Source organism: Oncorhynchus gorbuscha, linkage group LG14 (assembly GCF_021184085.1).
Source record: "Oncorhynchus gorbuscha isolate QuinsamMale2020 ecotype Even-year linkage group LG14, OgorEven_v1.0, whole genome shotgun sequence".
NCBI lineage: Eukaryota > Metazoa > Chordata > Actinopteri > Salmoniformes > Salmonidae > Oncorhynchus > Oncorhynchus gorbuscha.
The window spans coordinates 39,271,298-39,285,078 of NC_060186.1; the positions used below are offsets into that span (position 1 = coordinate 39,271,298).

General features: G+C 42.4%; 1 protein-coding gene across 1 annotated transcript in view; it reads right to left on the bottom strand.

Annotated features, from left to right (window-relative positions):
- rngtt (RNA guanylyltransferase and 5'-phosphatase) overlaps nucleotides 1-13,781 on the bottom strand; it is a 146,023-nt gene that overhangs the window by 88,718 nt on the left and 43,524 nt on the right. The window contains exon 11 of the mRNA XM_046298024.1: nucleotides 12,491-12,562. Coding sequence (XP_046153980.1) covers nucleotides 12,491-12,562 — 72 coding nt within the window. The remainder of the gene's footprint in view (nucleotides 1-12,490; nucleotides 12,563-13,781) is intronic.

Below are 13,781 nucleotides of genomic sequence, written 5' to 3' on the forward strand. Positions count from 1 at the left end.
ATATGTCATGAATTATTCTATGGATGAGGTTTTCAAAGAACATTTGTGAAGATTAGTATTATATATATTTTTTAAACTTTTGTTCTGAAACAGTACTGCTACACATTGGCGTGCAGTGCATTGTTTATTGTTGCTGGCATTACACATACACCGTGTGTCCGAGATCGCTACATTCTGACTGAGCTTTTACGCCACATGCACTAATCCAATAAAATCAGAGCGTTCTTGAGGACAGAACGTGCCAGACCACAGAGCGCATAGCAAATGACTACTATGCCCTGCAACTGGATGAATCCACAGATGTGGCAAACCATGCTATTCTCATGGCGTACTTGAGACATGTGTGGGAAGAGGACTTCCAGGAATCATTTGATTAGTGCAGATTTGCCCCCCACCACAACTGAAATTTCCAATACACTGGACCTATATCTGGGAAGTACTGTCCGTAGAGCTCCGAGACAGGAATGTATCGAAGCACAGATCTGGGGAAGGGTACCAAAACATTTGTGCAGCATTGAAGGTCCAAGAACACAGTGGCCTCAATCATTCTTAAAATGAAGTAGTTTGGAACCACCAAGACTGAGCAATCAGGGGAGAAGGGCCTTGGTCAGGGAGGTGACCAAGAACCCGAGTCACTCTGACAGAGCTCTAGAGTTCCTCTGTGGAGATGGAAGAACATTCCGGAAGGACAACCACCACTCCACCAATCAGGCCTTTATGGTACAGTGGCCAGACGGAAGCCACTCCTCAGTAAAAGGCATGACAGCCTGCTTGGAGTTGGGCAAAAGGCACCTAAAGCACTCGCAGGCCATGAGGAATAAGACTCTGGCCTGATGAAACCATGATTGAACTCTTTGGCTTAAAATTCCAAGCGTCACGTCTGGAGAAAACCTGGCCCTATGGTGAAGCATGGGGGTGGCAGCATCAGGCTGTGGGGATGTTTTTCAGAATTTGTTCGTAACTGGCATGCCTAGTTAAATAAAGGTTAAATAAAAATTTAAAAAATACCCTGACTTGTTCTGAACAGTGGCACAAGCACCTGAATGCCCTCATGACCCCTTTCTATGCACACCAAAATGTCCCTGAAATGCATTGTGAAAGCCTAAGACTTTAATGTTGTATGTTATAACTTAGCTAGTCATGTCGGCCATTCAACAGGCTTTCAAATTATGCCCACCTGACTCAGATTGCAATTTATAATAGACTGTTGTTGGATTGCGTAAAAAAAACAACAGTAATTGTGTTGCAGGGTTGTGGTCCAAAAAAACAAACAAGCATGCTGGCTCTAGTTCCTCAACAGCACAGCCAGGAGATTTCAAAAAAGCACATTATAGTTGACTCTTCTTTCAGTCATAACACTGCATTGAAATTACTTAGGAACTGTGCTGATTAAACCCTTGAATGAGTAGGTGTGTCCAAACTTTTGACTGGTACCAGTCAAGTGTTGACAACTACTCATTCAAGGATTTTTCTTTATTTTACAATAAAACTATCAAACAACCCATATGGAATCACGTAGTAACCAAAACAAAAGAAGTGTTAAATCCAAATATATTCAAAGTAGCCATCCTTTGCCTTGACAGCTTTGCACACTCTTGGCATTTTCTCAACCAGCTTCATGAGGTAGTCACCTGGAATGCATTTCCATTAAACAGGTGTGCCTTCTTTAAAGTTAATTTGCGGAATTTCTTTCCTTCTTAATGTGTTTGAGTGAATCAGTTGTGTTGTGACAAAGCAAAGAGAAACGACAGTCCATCATTACTTTAAAGACATGAAGGTCAGTCAATATGGAAAATTTCAAGGACTTTCAAGTGCAGTCACAAAAACCATCAAGCGCTATGATGAAACTGGCTCTCATGAGGACCGCCACAGGAAAGGAAGACCCAAAGTAACCTCTTCTGCAGAAGATAAGTTCATTTGAGTTAACAGCCTCAGAAACCAGCAATTAACTGCACCTCAGATTGCAGCCCAAATAAATGCTTCAGAGTTCAATTAACAGACACATCAACAGTTCAGAGGAGAATTCGTGAATCAGGCCTTCATGGTCGAATTGCTGCAAAGAAAACACTACTAAATGGACACCAATAAGAAGAAGAACCTTGCTTGGGCCAAGAAACACGAGCAATGGACATTAGACCAGTGGAAATCTGTCCTTTGGTTTGATGAGTCCAAATGTTTGAGTTTTGGTTCCAACTGCCGTGTCTTTGTAAGACGCAGAGTAGTGAACGGATGACCTCCGCATGTGTGGTTCCCACCTTGAAGCATGGAAGAGGAGGTGTGATGGTACTATGCTGGTGACAAGGTCTTGATTTATTTAGAATTCAAGGCACACTTAACCAGCACGGCTACCACAGTATTCTGCAGCGATACGCCATCCCATCTAGTTTGCGCTTAGTGGGACTACCATTTGTTTTTCAAAAGGAAAATGACCCAAAACACACCTCTAGGCTGTGTAAGGGCTATTTGACCAAGAAGGAGAGTGATGGAGTGCTGCATTAGATGACCTGGTCTCCACAATCACCCGACCTCATCCCAATTGAAATGGTTTGAGATGAGTTGGACTGCAGAGTGAGGGAAAAGCAGCCAAACAAGTGCTCAGCATGTGGGAACTCCTTCAAGACTGTTGGAAAAGCATTCCAGGTGAAGTCCAAGAGTGTGCAAAGCTGTCATCAAGGCAAAGGGTGGCTACTTTGAAGAATCTCAAATATGAAATATATTTGGATTATTATCATTTATTTATTTTTGTAAATACTTTTTTGGATAGTACATGATTCCATGTATTATTTCATAGTTGAGGTCTTCACTATTATTCTACAATGTAGAAAATAGTAGAAATGTCTACATTTTTGACTGGTACTGTATATGAGTTAAGTTCTGTTTGGGCCTCTAAATGTGTGATTCTAATCAACACTACAGTGAAGGTTCATATCTCTTTCTTTTTGTACTGGAAAATAATAAAGATTTTTATTTTATTATAACAAGAGTTTCGGGACCTGTCCCATAAAAAACAAATTAATAAATAAAAACAAATTAATGAACTAATCCCACAAAATAATGTATCATATAGCCTCAGTACACTGAATTCATTAGATAGGACTGGATACAATGAAGGAAATATGCTTTGTGTGGAAAAGGAAACGCCTGTTGAGAACAAGACAAGCCACAATCAAGTGCATTATAGGCGAGCTCTTAGCAAACAATTCAACCGAAGGACTTGGAAGCAATCTATAAATACACGGACATAAAATCTATAACATGCACCAGGGAAGTGCACCACCACAATTTAAGATGTCTTCAAAAACAAAAAAAATTAGGAGCGGGAATACAGTAATTAGTGAAAATTCAGAGAAGCAGCAACAACAACAGACTCGAACTTTGCTACTCTCTTGGCAAATCTGGGATGAAACACATTAAAATGGTGTGAGTCGTGACCTGTTGTCACTAGCAGCGTAATGATTAGGTTCCCCATGGGACCTCACCAGTGTTTTACAGTTGTTGTGGGCTCTGAAGCACTTTAAAAAAGCAGGAAGAATTATAAAAGTCAGAGAAAGGCATCTACGTCGTAAAAGCATTTTAGATTTCCAATGAACGCTGGTGAGTAGGGACAGTTACAGCTGTGTATTCACTAGGGCTGTCCCGACAAAAATAAATATTGGTTGACAGAGTCATCTGTTCTTTCGACCAATCGAAATTTTAAAACATACTTTCCATATATAAACACATCCTATGCGTTTTAATCAAATCTCAACTATATGCACTGAGCTTGTCTGATGCTTTAAGCAAACTGTTTGATGAAATAATTAACCCACAAATGACAAGAGGGAGTCTGACCACAATGTATTTGATTGTGCTGGGCCTGGCTCAGACTTGCTGCTTTGTGTAAAAATAAAACAGCGAGTGACTGTGTGACTAGAACCCATTGTCGCTCTGTCCTCCTGCAGCAACCACCACAGAACATCAGTGTATATTGCGCTGTTGCAACACAACTACAGCCATTTCTGACTAAAAAGCTGTTACCAAAATCCCTCATTTGTTTAGGAAAAACAATCCCTATTCCCTCAACACTTGCTCTCTTTAGGTGACACATGTATGCATGTGACCAATATCATAATCACATCAGTAAATTGGTTATAACAAACTATGAACACCGTAACACGCGAGAGCAAAATGGATGCAGAGGACGTGACAAATAACTCTGAGACGGGGGGATGTTTACTGGTTGCACAGGAGGTAAAAGGGGACATCAGATGTGTGGAACAAATTTGACTAGTGAAAAATTCTGGAGCTCAAGAAAAAGGACAGAAGCAAGTGATGCGAGCATATTATGTGTGCCAAACAGGTGTTGTAAAATTACAACACAATTTCTCTGACCATTTGGAACAATGTGAACACTAAATAAATGCTAAAGCGTAGCAGAGAGTGTCAATTTTTTTTGTAAAGCCTTTATTATAGCAAAGGCCACAAAAACGGTCGCATTTATTCGTGAATGCAATTTCTGAAATAGAACGTTTTAGGCATACTGTTTACGAAAATTATTTAAGGTCGAGTATTACATATCAGAATAAAAATAACAATAAGGAGATCAAGGAAAAAGGAGGGTTATTATTATTATAAATATAATTTCTGACAATTTGGAACAGTGTAAACAAAACTAAATACATTATAAATACCAGAGAGGCTGGTCGAACAACAACAACAAAAAGTATAAAGCCTTTGTTACAGCAGAGCAAAGATTAGAAACAGCCAAATTCAGGAAACCATTTATCTGTGGATGCATGAGGCTTGTTGCTCACGGAATCAGTAGGCTATTAAAACACTCAAACAGGATCGGTCTTATTTCTGTAGATATGATCATTTATGAAGCCAGGCACATTTAACAGTTAGACTATTGATTAGACTAGGGATGCACGATATATCGGTTAACATATCGGAAATCGTCAGATATTTGCTAAAAATGACAACATCGGTATCGGCCGATGTTTAGTTTAACGCCCCGATGTGCAAAACCGTTGTCAAAACTGACTTGCAAACCTATATAATGTAGGTACATGACGCAATGGACGCTACATAAAATGTTGCATTATAAGTGCAACACAGCAGTCCTAAATTAGCCCACACAATGTCTGCTGTGTGGATCAAGTAGTCGAGCAGTCATTTGAAAGATGAAGAAAATTTCGGCGAGACAACCCAAAAAGGTGAAATCCATTAAAGCCAAGATAATGGAATTCATTGCCCTTGACAATCAATTTCTCTCGGTCGTGAGTGATGTTGGCTTTCGCCGACTTGTCGAGCACCGGTACACACCACCAAGTGTGCTATTTTTCAGCCCTACCGGAGTTACACAGTAATAGCGTCACTGCTGTTAGCTTCTTGACATTCATACTATGGAACGCCATTTGGGTCTTTGCTTGTCAGAAAAGATACAGTAGCACCGTCAAAGCTGTACAAAAAAGTCTGCAAACAAGCAAACACCAACCACAAATTATATTTACAATACCGCGTTGGTAATAAAGCATCATTTGTTCGACCGCAACTTCTGGGGTAGCTAACTTTAGCTTGGTCCCTAGCTAGCACCAATACAAACAGCCTGAAAACAATGATCAGTAGAACCTGCAGTCATTTTCATTATTCTTAGCAATTATTTCGGAATCCTTGTGAGTAAGTATTAGCTAGGTTGGCACTTGATGTTCGCCTATTGAAATTTAACTTCAGTTCATGAAAATAAATAGCTAGTCAGCAACTTAACCCTGTTGCGCAAAGCTAATGTTATAAGCAGCCAGCTAACTTCATCTGGCTAGTGAGGCTCAACCGCACCGGATTATGTGTTGTGAAGCTAGCCACAATAAGGATTACCGTAATTTCCGGACTATAAACCGCTACTTTATTCCCACACTTTGAACCTCGCGGTTTATACAATGACGCGGCTAATTTATGGATTTTTCCCGCTTTCACAAGATGGGCGGCAGCGTAGCCTAGTGGTTAGAGCGTTGGAGGTTGCGAGTTCAAACCCCCGAGCTGACACGGTACAAATCTGTCGTTCTGCCCCTGAACAGGCAGTTAACCCACTGTTCCCAGGCCGTCATTGAAAATAAGAATATGTTCTTAACTGACTTGCCTGGTTAAATAAAGGTAAAATAAAAAAATAAAAATAAAATAAATTTGTGCCGCCAAAAAACTGAGCACAGTCACATAATGTGACGTAAATCGAGCGTGCTCAAACTTCCCATCATTCTGATTATGGTAGTAATTTTGTCATCCTCATCATGGCAAAGACACGGAAAAATGCATATGATGCAGCTTTCAAGTTGAAGGCGATCGATCTGGCTGTTGGAAAAGGAAATAGAGCTGCTGCACGGGAGCTTGGCCTTAATGAGTCGATGATAAGACGTTGGAAACAGCAGCGTGAGGAACTGACTCAGTGCAAACAAAAAGACAAACGCTTTCAGAGGGAAGAAAAACAGATGGCCCAAAGTATTTGCAGCCACTCGACATCAGTGTAAATCGTGCATTTAAGGTGGCGCTCCTTGTTCAGTGGGAGGCTTGGATGACAAGTGGGGAGAAATCCTTCACTAAAACGGGCTGCATGCGAAGAGCAACTTATGGTCGAGTCTGCCAGTGGGTCCTGACAGCGTGGAGCATTGTCAAAAAATCCACTATCATCAACGGGTTTCAAAGGCTGGACTGCTGCGTGTTGAAGAGGCAGCATGAGCTCAGCGGGGTATTTGCCTCCGGATGAAAGTGACGAGAGTGACAATGAAAACGATCCAACATCGGATGAAGCAATTCTGAGGCTATTCAACTCAGACACCGAAGGAGATGACTTCAGTGGTTTCAGTGCACAGGAGGAGGAAGATAGTGACCAAGTTCATTTGTTTCAATGTACCTGTAGGCACCTGCGGCTTATAGACATGTGCGGCTTATTTATGTACAAAATACATATTTTTTAATAATTCAGTGGGTGCGGTTTATATTCAGGTGCGCTTAATAGTCCAGCAATTACGGTAGGCACAATAGTGGTATTTGCAGCTATCCTTCAAAATAAAAGTGTCTTTGACAGTAATGCAAATGAATACAAATAGTAGAATTATGCCATACTTTTGTTTTGACAGCTAACCTCAAAGTCCACCATTGTGGCTAATCCTTATTGTGGCTAGCTTCACATAAATGGGTCCGCCCACCATTAATCAAATAAGAACGGTCTTAAAAATGAAGGTTATTTTAGACGACACCTAACTATAGCTACTGATTATGACGTGTTATTTGACATGCATCTTTTTTGACACGCAAACACCCAAACAGCGTTCCATAGAAATCCTGATTGAGAATGAAACGGCTGAACAAATTAACAACAAAACAGCAAAGCATGTAAGTGAAAGAAATAAGTATGTGCGTAAATGCCAACAAAATAACTTTTTGGTCAGTGTGGTGCGTGGGTCACCTTTATTTAACTAGGCAAGTCAGTTAAGAACAAATTCTTATTTACAATGACGGCCCGGACGATGCTGGGCCAATTGTGCACCGCACTATGGGACTCCCAATCACGGCCGGATGTGATACAGCCTGGATTCGAACCAGGGACTCTAGTGATGCCTCTTACACTCAGATGCAGTGCTTTAGACCACTGCGTCCATGTGTGTGTGTTAACTATTTAACTGTAGTAGAATGCTTAGGAGAACGCTAAAATTATAAATATCGGTTATAGGGTTTTTCTTTTGGCAAGGAAAATATTGAATATCGGTATCGGCCAAAAATGTCATATCGGTGCATCACTAGATTAGACCTAATTAAGTTGGGGTTTCCTCTCTCCTCACTTTTCTTAGACAATTAAGGCAACGGCTGTTTTCTAGTCTCCTAACTCCGCTGCTGCCTCCGCCACATTGTTCTCCACACCAATATGCTGGTTAACTTTGCTATTATGTATAAAGCAACGCATCTAAGAAAAGCTGCCAATACAACAGTGCACTGATATGTTTCAGAACTGCGGACAGTGAACACGATCCAACGTGGGAGAAAGCGCCTTTCTTATAAAATAATATTTTTATTTTTGTTGCACCATTGTTCTTATAATATAACCATATACAATTTCAGTAGCAAATGTCAGACTGATGGACTGTGCCATCCCCACTGCCTCCGCAATTGCACAGTCCACTCAGACCAATGTCTTGTAGTATTGACAAACTATGGGGAGACTGCAGTGATCAGTGACATCACAACAAAGACCACACTCCCTGCATTGGAAATCCCCATGGTCAAAACTTAGACCACAGCAGTGTGGCCCTAGGCTGGTGTGCAGCAGAGCAGAGCCAGGCTGGAAGTAAGGCTCTAATGCTCCAAGGTGACTGCAGGGGAGCACACAAACGCACGAACAGACAGACCCAGACACACACCCAGAAGCCTCTGGGTGACAGGAGGTATGGCAAGGCTTAACACGCATGCAGAACAGTTATCTCAGCAGGCACGACACAGCAATAAGGACTACCGGGCTAATATCAACGGTATCACTCAGCGTTCACACGCAGTGTACAATGAGAACATTATTTTTTTCTTCTATCACACCTAATGGCACACCTGACCTCATCTGTGCATAATGTTAATTGCATAAGTCACTTGGCCATAGGCTTTAACTTCAATTTAATGTCTTCCATTAGAAAATCAATTAAGCATAAACAGTGATGCGCTGTCAGGAAATGAAAAATATTATATATGGAGATGAGTCTACTGTGACATTTCGTCTTTATCATGACACAGCTCTTGGATTCCTCCCCAGTTGGTGGCTGACAGTGAGTGGCAGGGTTTAACTCTGGGGTTGACAGACAGGACCTTTCCAGGGAAGAAAAAAAAATAGTACTTAAAACCCCCTGGCAACAACATAAAATAGAAACATTCTTTCCTTGACTCCAGGTGGTGGTTAGGGTCAAGAAATTACATTTTTCAAGAGGCAACCAGTCATACACAATGGATCAGCATTGTGGCATTGTGTAGAATGACTTGACGTTATGAACCGTAATGGAGTAATGAAGCACGAGCTATAAATCAATACATAGAAATACAAAATTGTAAATGTAACCAAATCGATTCAACCCTACTGCACAAATCCTTCAACCAAATCTGTGTAACCTGGATCTATAGCCACCACATAAGGTCAAAGGGAAACATCCATAGAAATAGAATGAATAGAATCACTTGACTTTTTACTTATATTTTCCCCTTTATTTAAATCAGGTTAGATAAGACATTGAGAACACATTCTCTTTTACAACAAAGAGCAATGACTCCGGCAGCAAAGCAGACAAGTGAGTAGCGACTGGTGATTGATTGTAACTCCCTCACAGGGCTGCAGGCAGGCAGGACACTAGGTGGTCCTCTCAGTGTGGAGTCAGGTCTGGGCGGCTTGACTAGGATAATGGAGGAGGCCAATAATGGGCTAGGTACTGGGGATCAATACTGCAGCACTTAGTGACGGCTCCAGGACACACGCAGTGCTGCTAACCTCTGTGCCTGATTCTTGCCGGATAATTAATCTCTAAGCTCGTCTGGTATATGAAGATGAAGATAGGCAATAGGTATCATTAAGGCTTGGCGTTATACTGTATTTTGATTTTTAAAAGTTTACATACACTTAGATTGGAGTCACTAAAACATGTTTTACAACCACTCCACAAATTTCAGGTTAACAAACTATAGTTTTGGCCAGTCGGTTAGGACATCTACTTTGTGCATGACAAGTAATTTTTCCAACAATTGTTTACAGACAGATTATTTCACATATAATTCACTGTATCACAATTCTAGTGGGTCAGAGGTTTACATGCAGTTGACAGTGCCTTTAAACAGCTTGGAAAATTCCAGAAAATGATACATGGCTTTAGAAGCTTCTGATAGGCTAATTGACATCATTTGAGTCAATTGGAGGTGCACCTGTGGATGTATTTCAAGACCTACCTTCAAACTCAGTGCCTCTTTGCTTGATATCATGGGAAAATCAAAAGAAATCAGCCAAGACCTCAGAAAAGAAATGATGGATCTTCCTTGAGAACAAATTCCATATGCCTGAAGGTGCCACGGTCAGCTCTACAAACAATAGTACGCAAGTACAAACACCATGGGACCACGGAGTTGTCATTCTGCACAGGAAGGAGATGCGTTCTGTCTCCTAGAGATGAACGTACTTTGGTGCGAAAAGTGCAAATCAATCCCAGAACAACAGCAAAAGGACCTTGTGAAGATGCTAGAGGAAACAAAAGTACAAAAGTATCTATATCAACAGTAAAACAAGTCCTATATCGACATAACCTGAAAGGCCGCTCGGCAAGGAAGAAGCCACTACTCCAAAACCTCCATAATAAAGCCAGACTAAGGTTTGCAACTGCACATGGGGACGAAGATTGTACCTTTTGGAGAATATTTCTAACTGTATGGCCATAATGACCATCATTATGTTTGGAGGAAAAGGGGGAGGCTTGCAAGCTGAAGAACACCATCCTAACCATGAAGCATGGGGGTGGCAGCATCATGTTGTAGGGGTGCTTTGCTGCAGCAGGGACTGATGCACTTCAAAATAGATGGCATCATGGGGTAGGAAAATTATGTGGATATATTGAATCAACATCTCAAAGTCAACAGTGAAGACGTGACCCCGGGATGCTGGCCTTCAAGGCAGAGTTGCAAAGAAAAAGCCACCTCAGACTGGCCAATAAAAAGAAAAAGATGGGCAAAAGAACAGACGCTGGACAGAGGAACTCTGCCTAGAAGGCCAGCATCCCAGAGTCGTCTCTTCACTGTTGACATTGAGACTGGTGTTTTGCGGGTACTATTTAATGAAGCTGCCAGTTGAGGACTTGTGAGCCTTTTAACATGATAAACTTGGATTAGCTAACACAACGTGCCATTGGAACACAGAGTGATGGTTGCTGATAAATGTAGATATTCCATTAACAATCTGCCGTTTCCAGCTATAATAGTCATTTACAACATTAACAATGTCTACACTATTTCTGATCATTATTTTTTTTTTTATGGGGGATTTTTGTTGTTGTTGCTTTTCTTGCAAAAACAAGGACATTTCTAAGTGACCCCAAACATTTGAACGGTAGTGCGTGTGCGTGTGCGTGTGTGTGTGTGTGTGTGTGTGTGTATATGCAATGTTGCCCAGCCCTAGGCATCAGCACTAGCTATAAGTTCATTAGACATCAGTAGGAACCAGTGGCGGCTGCTGAGTGAAGGACGGCTCACAATAATGCCTGGAACGGAGCAAATGTAATGGCATCAAACACATGGAAACCATGCGATTGATGAATTTGATACCATTCCAACTATTTCGCTCCATCCATTACCACAAGCCCATCCTGCCCAATTAATGTGCCACCAACCTTCTGTTGTAGGAACACTATCTGCCACCACCTTGTTTTACTCGGGCTCTTAAAATAGCATACAGGACATTTCTCATGAGAAAAAAACAGCAGCAATCTCACAGCTCAGTGAAAATGAGTTCTGAGGATGAAGCCAGAGAATACATAATCAAGGTGTGTTCTGAATATTACCCTATATATTGCACTGCCCATAGGACACTGGTCAAAAGTAGTGCACTTTGTAGGGTACAGGATGCCATTTAGGATGAAGTCTTACACTTCTTTACCAAATATTCTCAGAAAATTCATCTGTGGCAATTATCGCCCCCCCCGGAACTAATTAGCGGTAAATTGATAATAATTAGTTTCAGTTTAGAAGAAAATCAAGCTCAATGATCCTTAGCTGGGTGTATTCAGAAGTTGGTGCATACAACGGAACTTGCGAGATAGAAAAACAAATATGTAGTTTGCGGATGCAGTTAAGCATTCAGAAAGTCACAGGCCCGCCAAAACATAAAACAGGCTTGCGGTCAGAGGCCACTCAAACTGCTGTGAGGGAGATATACACACAAAATGGTTTTGCAAACTTGTTTAGCAATTTCAGAATGGCTGCTCAGTCCTCAGACCGTAGCACTTGTGATAGTCTCAGACAGTGTCCTGGAACTTCATGATCAGGATGAGGGTTTACTGAGCTTTGCTGACTGACCAGCGAGCCGAGAGGTCTGGGGGGGGGGGGGGGGGGTCAGTCTGAGCTGCTCTCCTCTCCTGCTCTCCCCCTCTCGGGCAGAACTAATCAGTCTGACATACAGACAGGCTGCTGTCTGCCACCATGAACAGTGGCAGGACTGACAATGGTGATAGCGAAATACTCAACAGACAGTTTTCATCTCAGGGCTTCTCTCTCATGCCCAGCCCTGGTCTGATGATCTATTTATATTCTGTCCTTAACCAGGATCACCAGGGACTGACACTGTGGACTAGAGAGGGGACCAGAGAGAGGTCAAAACAGGGGGCAGAGTGGCTGCTAACTGACTGACCCTGGGCGTACTGACTGCAACCTGATAGGTCTGGCACCTCTTCAGGGATGTAGGGGAATTTCATGGGCAACAAGATCTCTGCTGAACGGGCATGGCACTACTCACGTTGAATTTGATGATGTCATAGATCAGGTAGCGCGGGACGGGCTGGCCGTTTACCTTGTCGATAATCATCTCCTGTGGAAACAAAGAGACAGAGGGAGTGATGAGGACAGACAGAAACCGAGAGGGAGAAAGACACCGAGAGACAGAGGCCGAGAAAGAGAGTTGGGGGGGTATAATGCTAAAACAGTGTACAGGAGACACATTCTAAGAGAAATAATTCTAAATTTGTGGTCCAATCAGACAGGGAGCGAGAGGAGCTGAGCATGCTGGAAAGTGCCCGTCAAACGATGGGGGGGGGGTTTAAACTGAGCGCTCTTAAAAAAGGGGCTGGCTGTGTCTCCTGTGGTGTACATACGGCAGACTGCGGCACACATCAGAGATGAGTACCAGGGAGAGGAATGGGAAACGGCAGCAGAAATAGATTTCCACATTCATCATTCAACATTGTGGAGTTGAGAATCAAGTACTTCAGAGCTGGTGAAAAGCCCAACTGACACATGACTGGGTTTCACAGCCACGTTATGCAACTAGGCGTCTGCCAGTTGAGGACTTTGTGAACCTTTTAAAAATGATAAACTTGGACTAGCTAACACAACATGCCATTGGAACACAGGAGTGATGGTTGCTGATAATGGGCCTCTGTACACCTATGTAGATATTCCATTAAAAAAATAAAATCAGCCATTTCCAGCTAAAATAGTCATTAACATGAACAACATTAACAATGTCTACACTGTATTTCTGTTCAATTTGATGTTATTTTAATGGAAGAAATATACTTTTCTATTAAAAACAAGGACATTTCTAAGTGACCCCAAACTTTTGAACGGTATAGAAGAGAGAGAACCAGAGAGAGCAATATATTTACACATTCATCATTCAACATTGTGGAGTTGAGAATCAGGTACTTCAGAGCTGGTGAGAAGCAAGAAAGAACGATAACGAGCGAGAGAACGAGCGAGAGAGCGCGAGAACGAGCGAGAGAACGAGCGAGAGAGCGCGATAACGAGCGAGAGAACGAGCGAGAGAGCGCGAGAACGAGCGAGAGAGCGCGAGAACGAGCGAGAGAGCGCGAGAACGAGCGAGAGAGCGCGAGAACGAGCGAGAGAGCGCGAGAACGAGCGAGAGAGCGCGAGAACGAGCGAGAGAGCGCGAGAACGAGCGAGAGAGCGCGAGAACGAGCGAGAGAGCGCGAGAACGAGCGAGAGAACGAGCGAGAGCGAGCGAGAGCGAGCGAGAACGAGCGAGAGAGCGAGCGAGAACGAGCGAGAGAGCGAGCGAGAACGAGCGA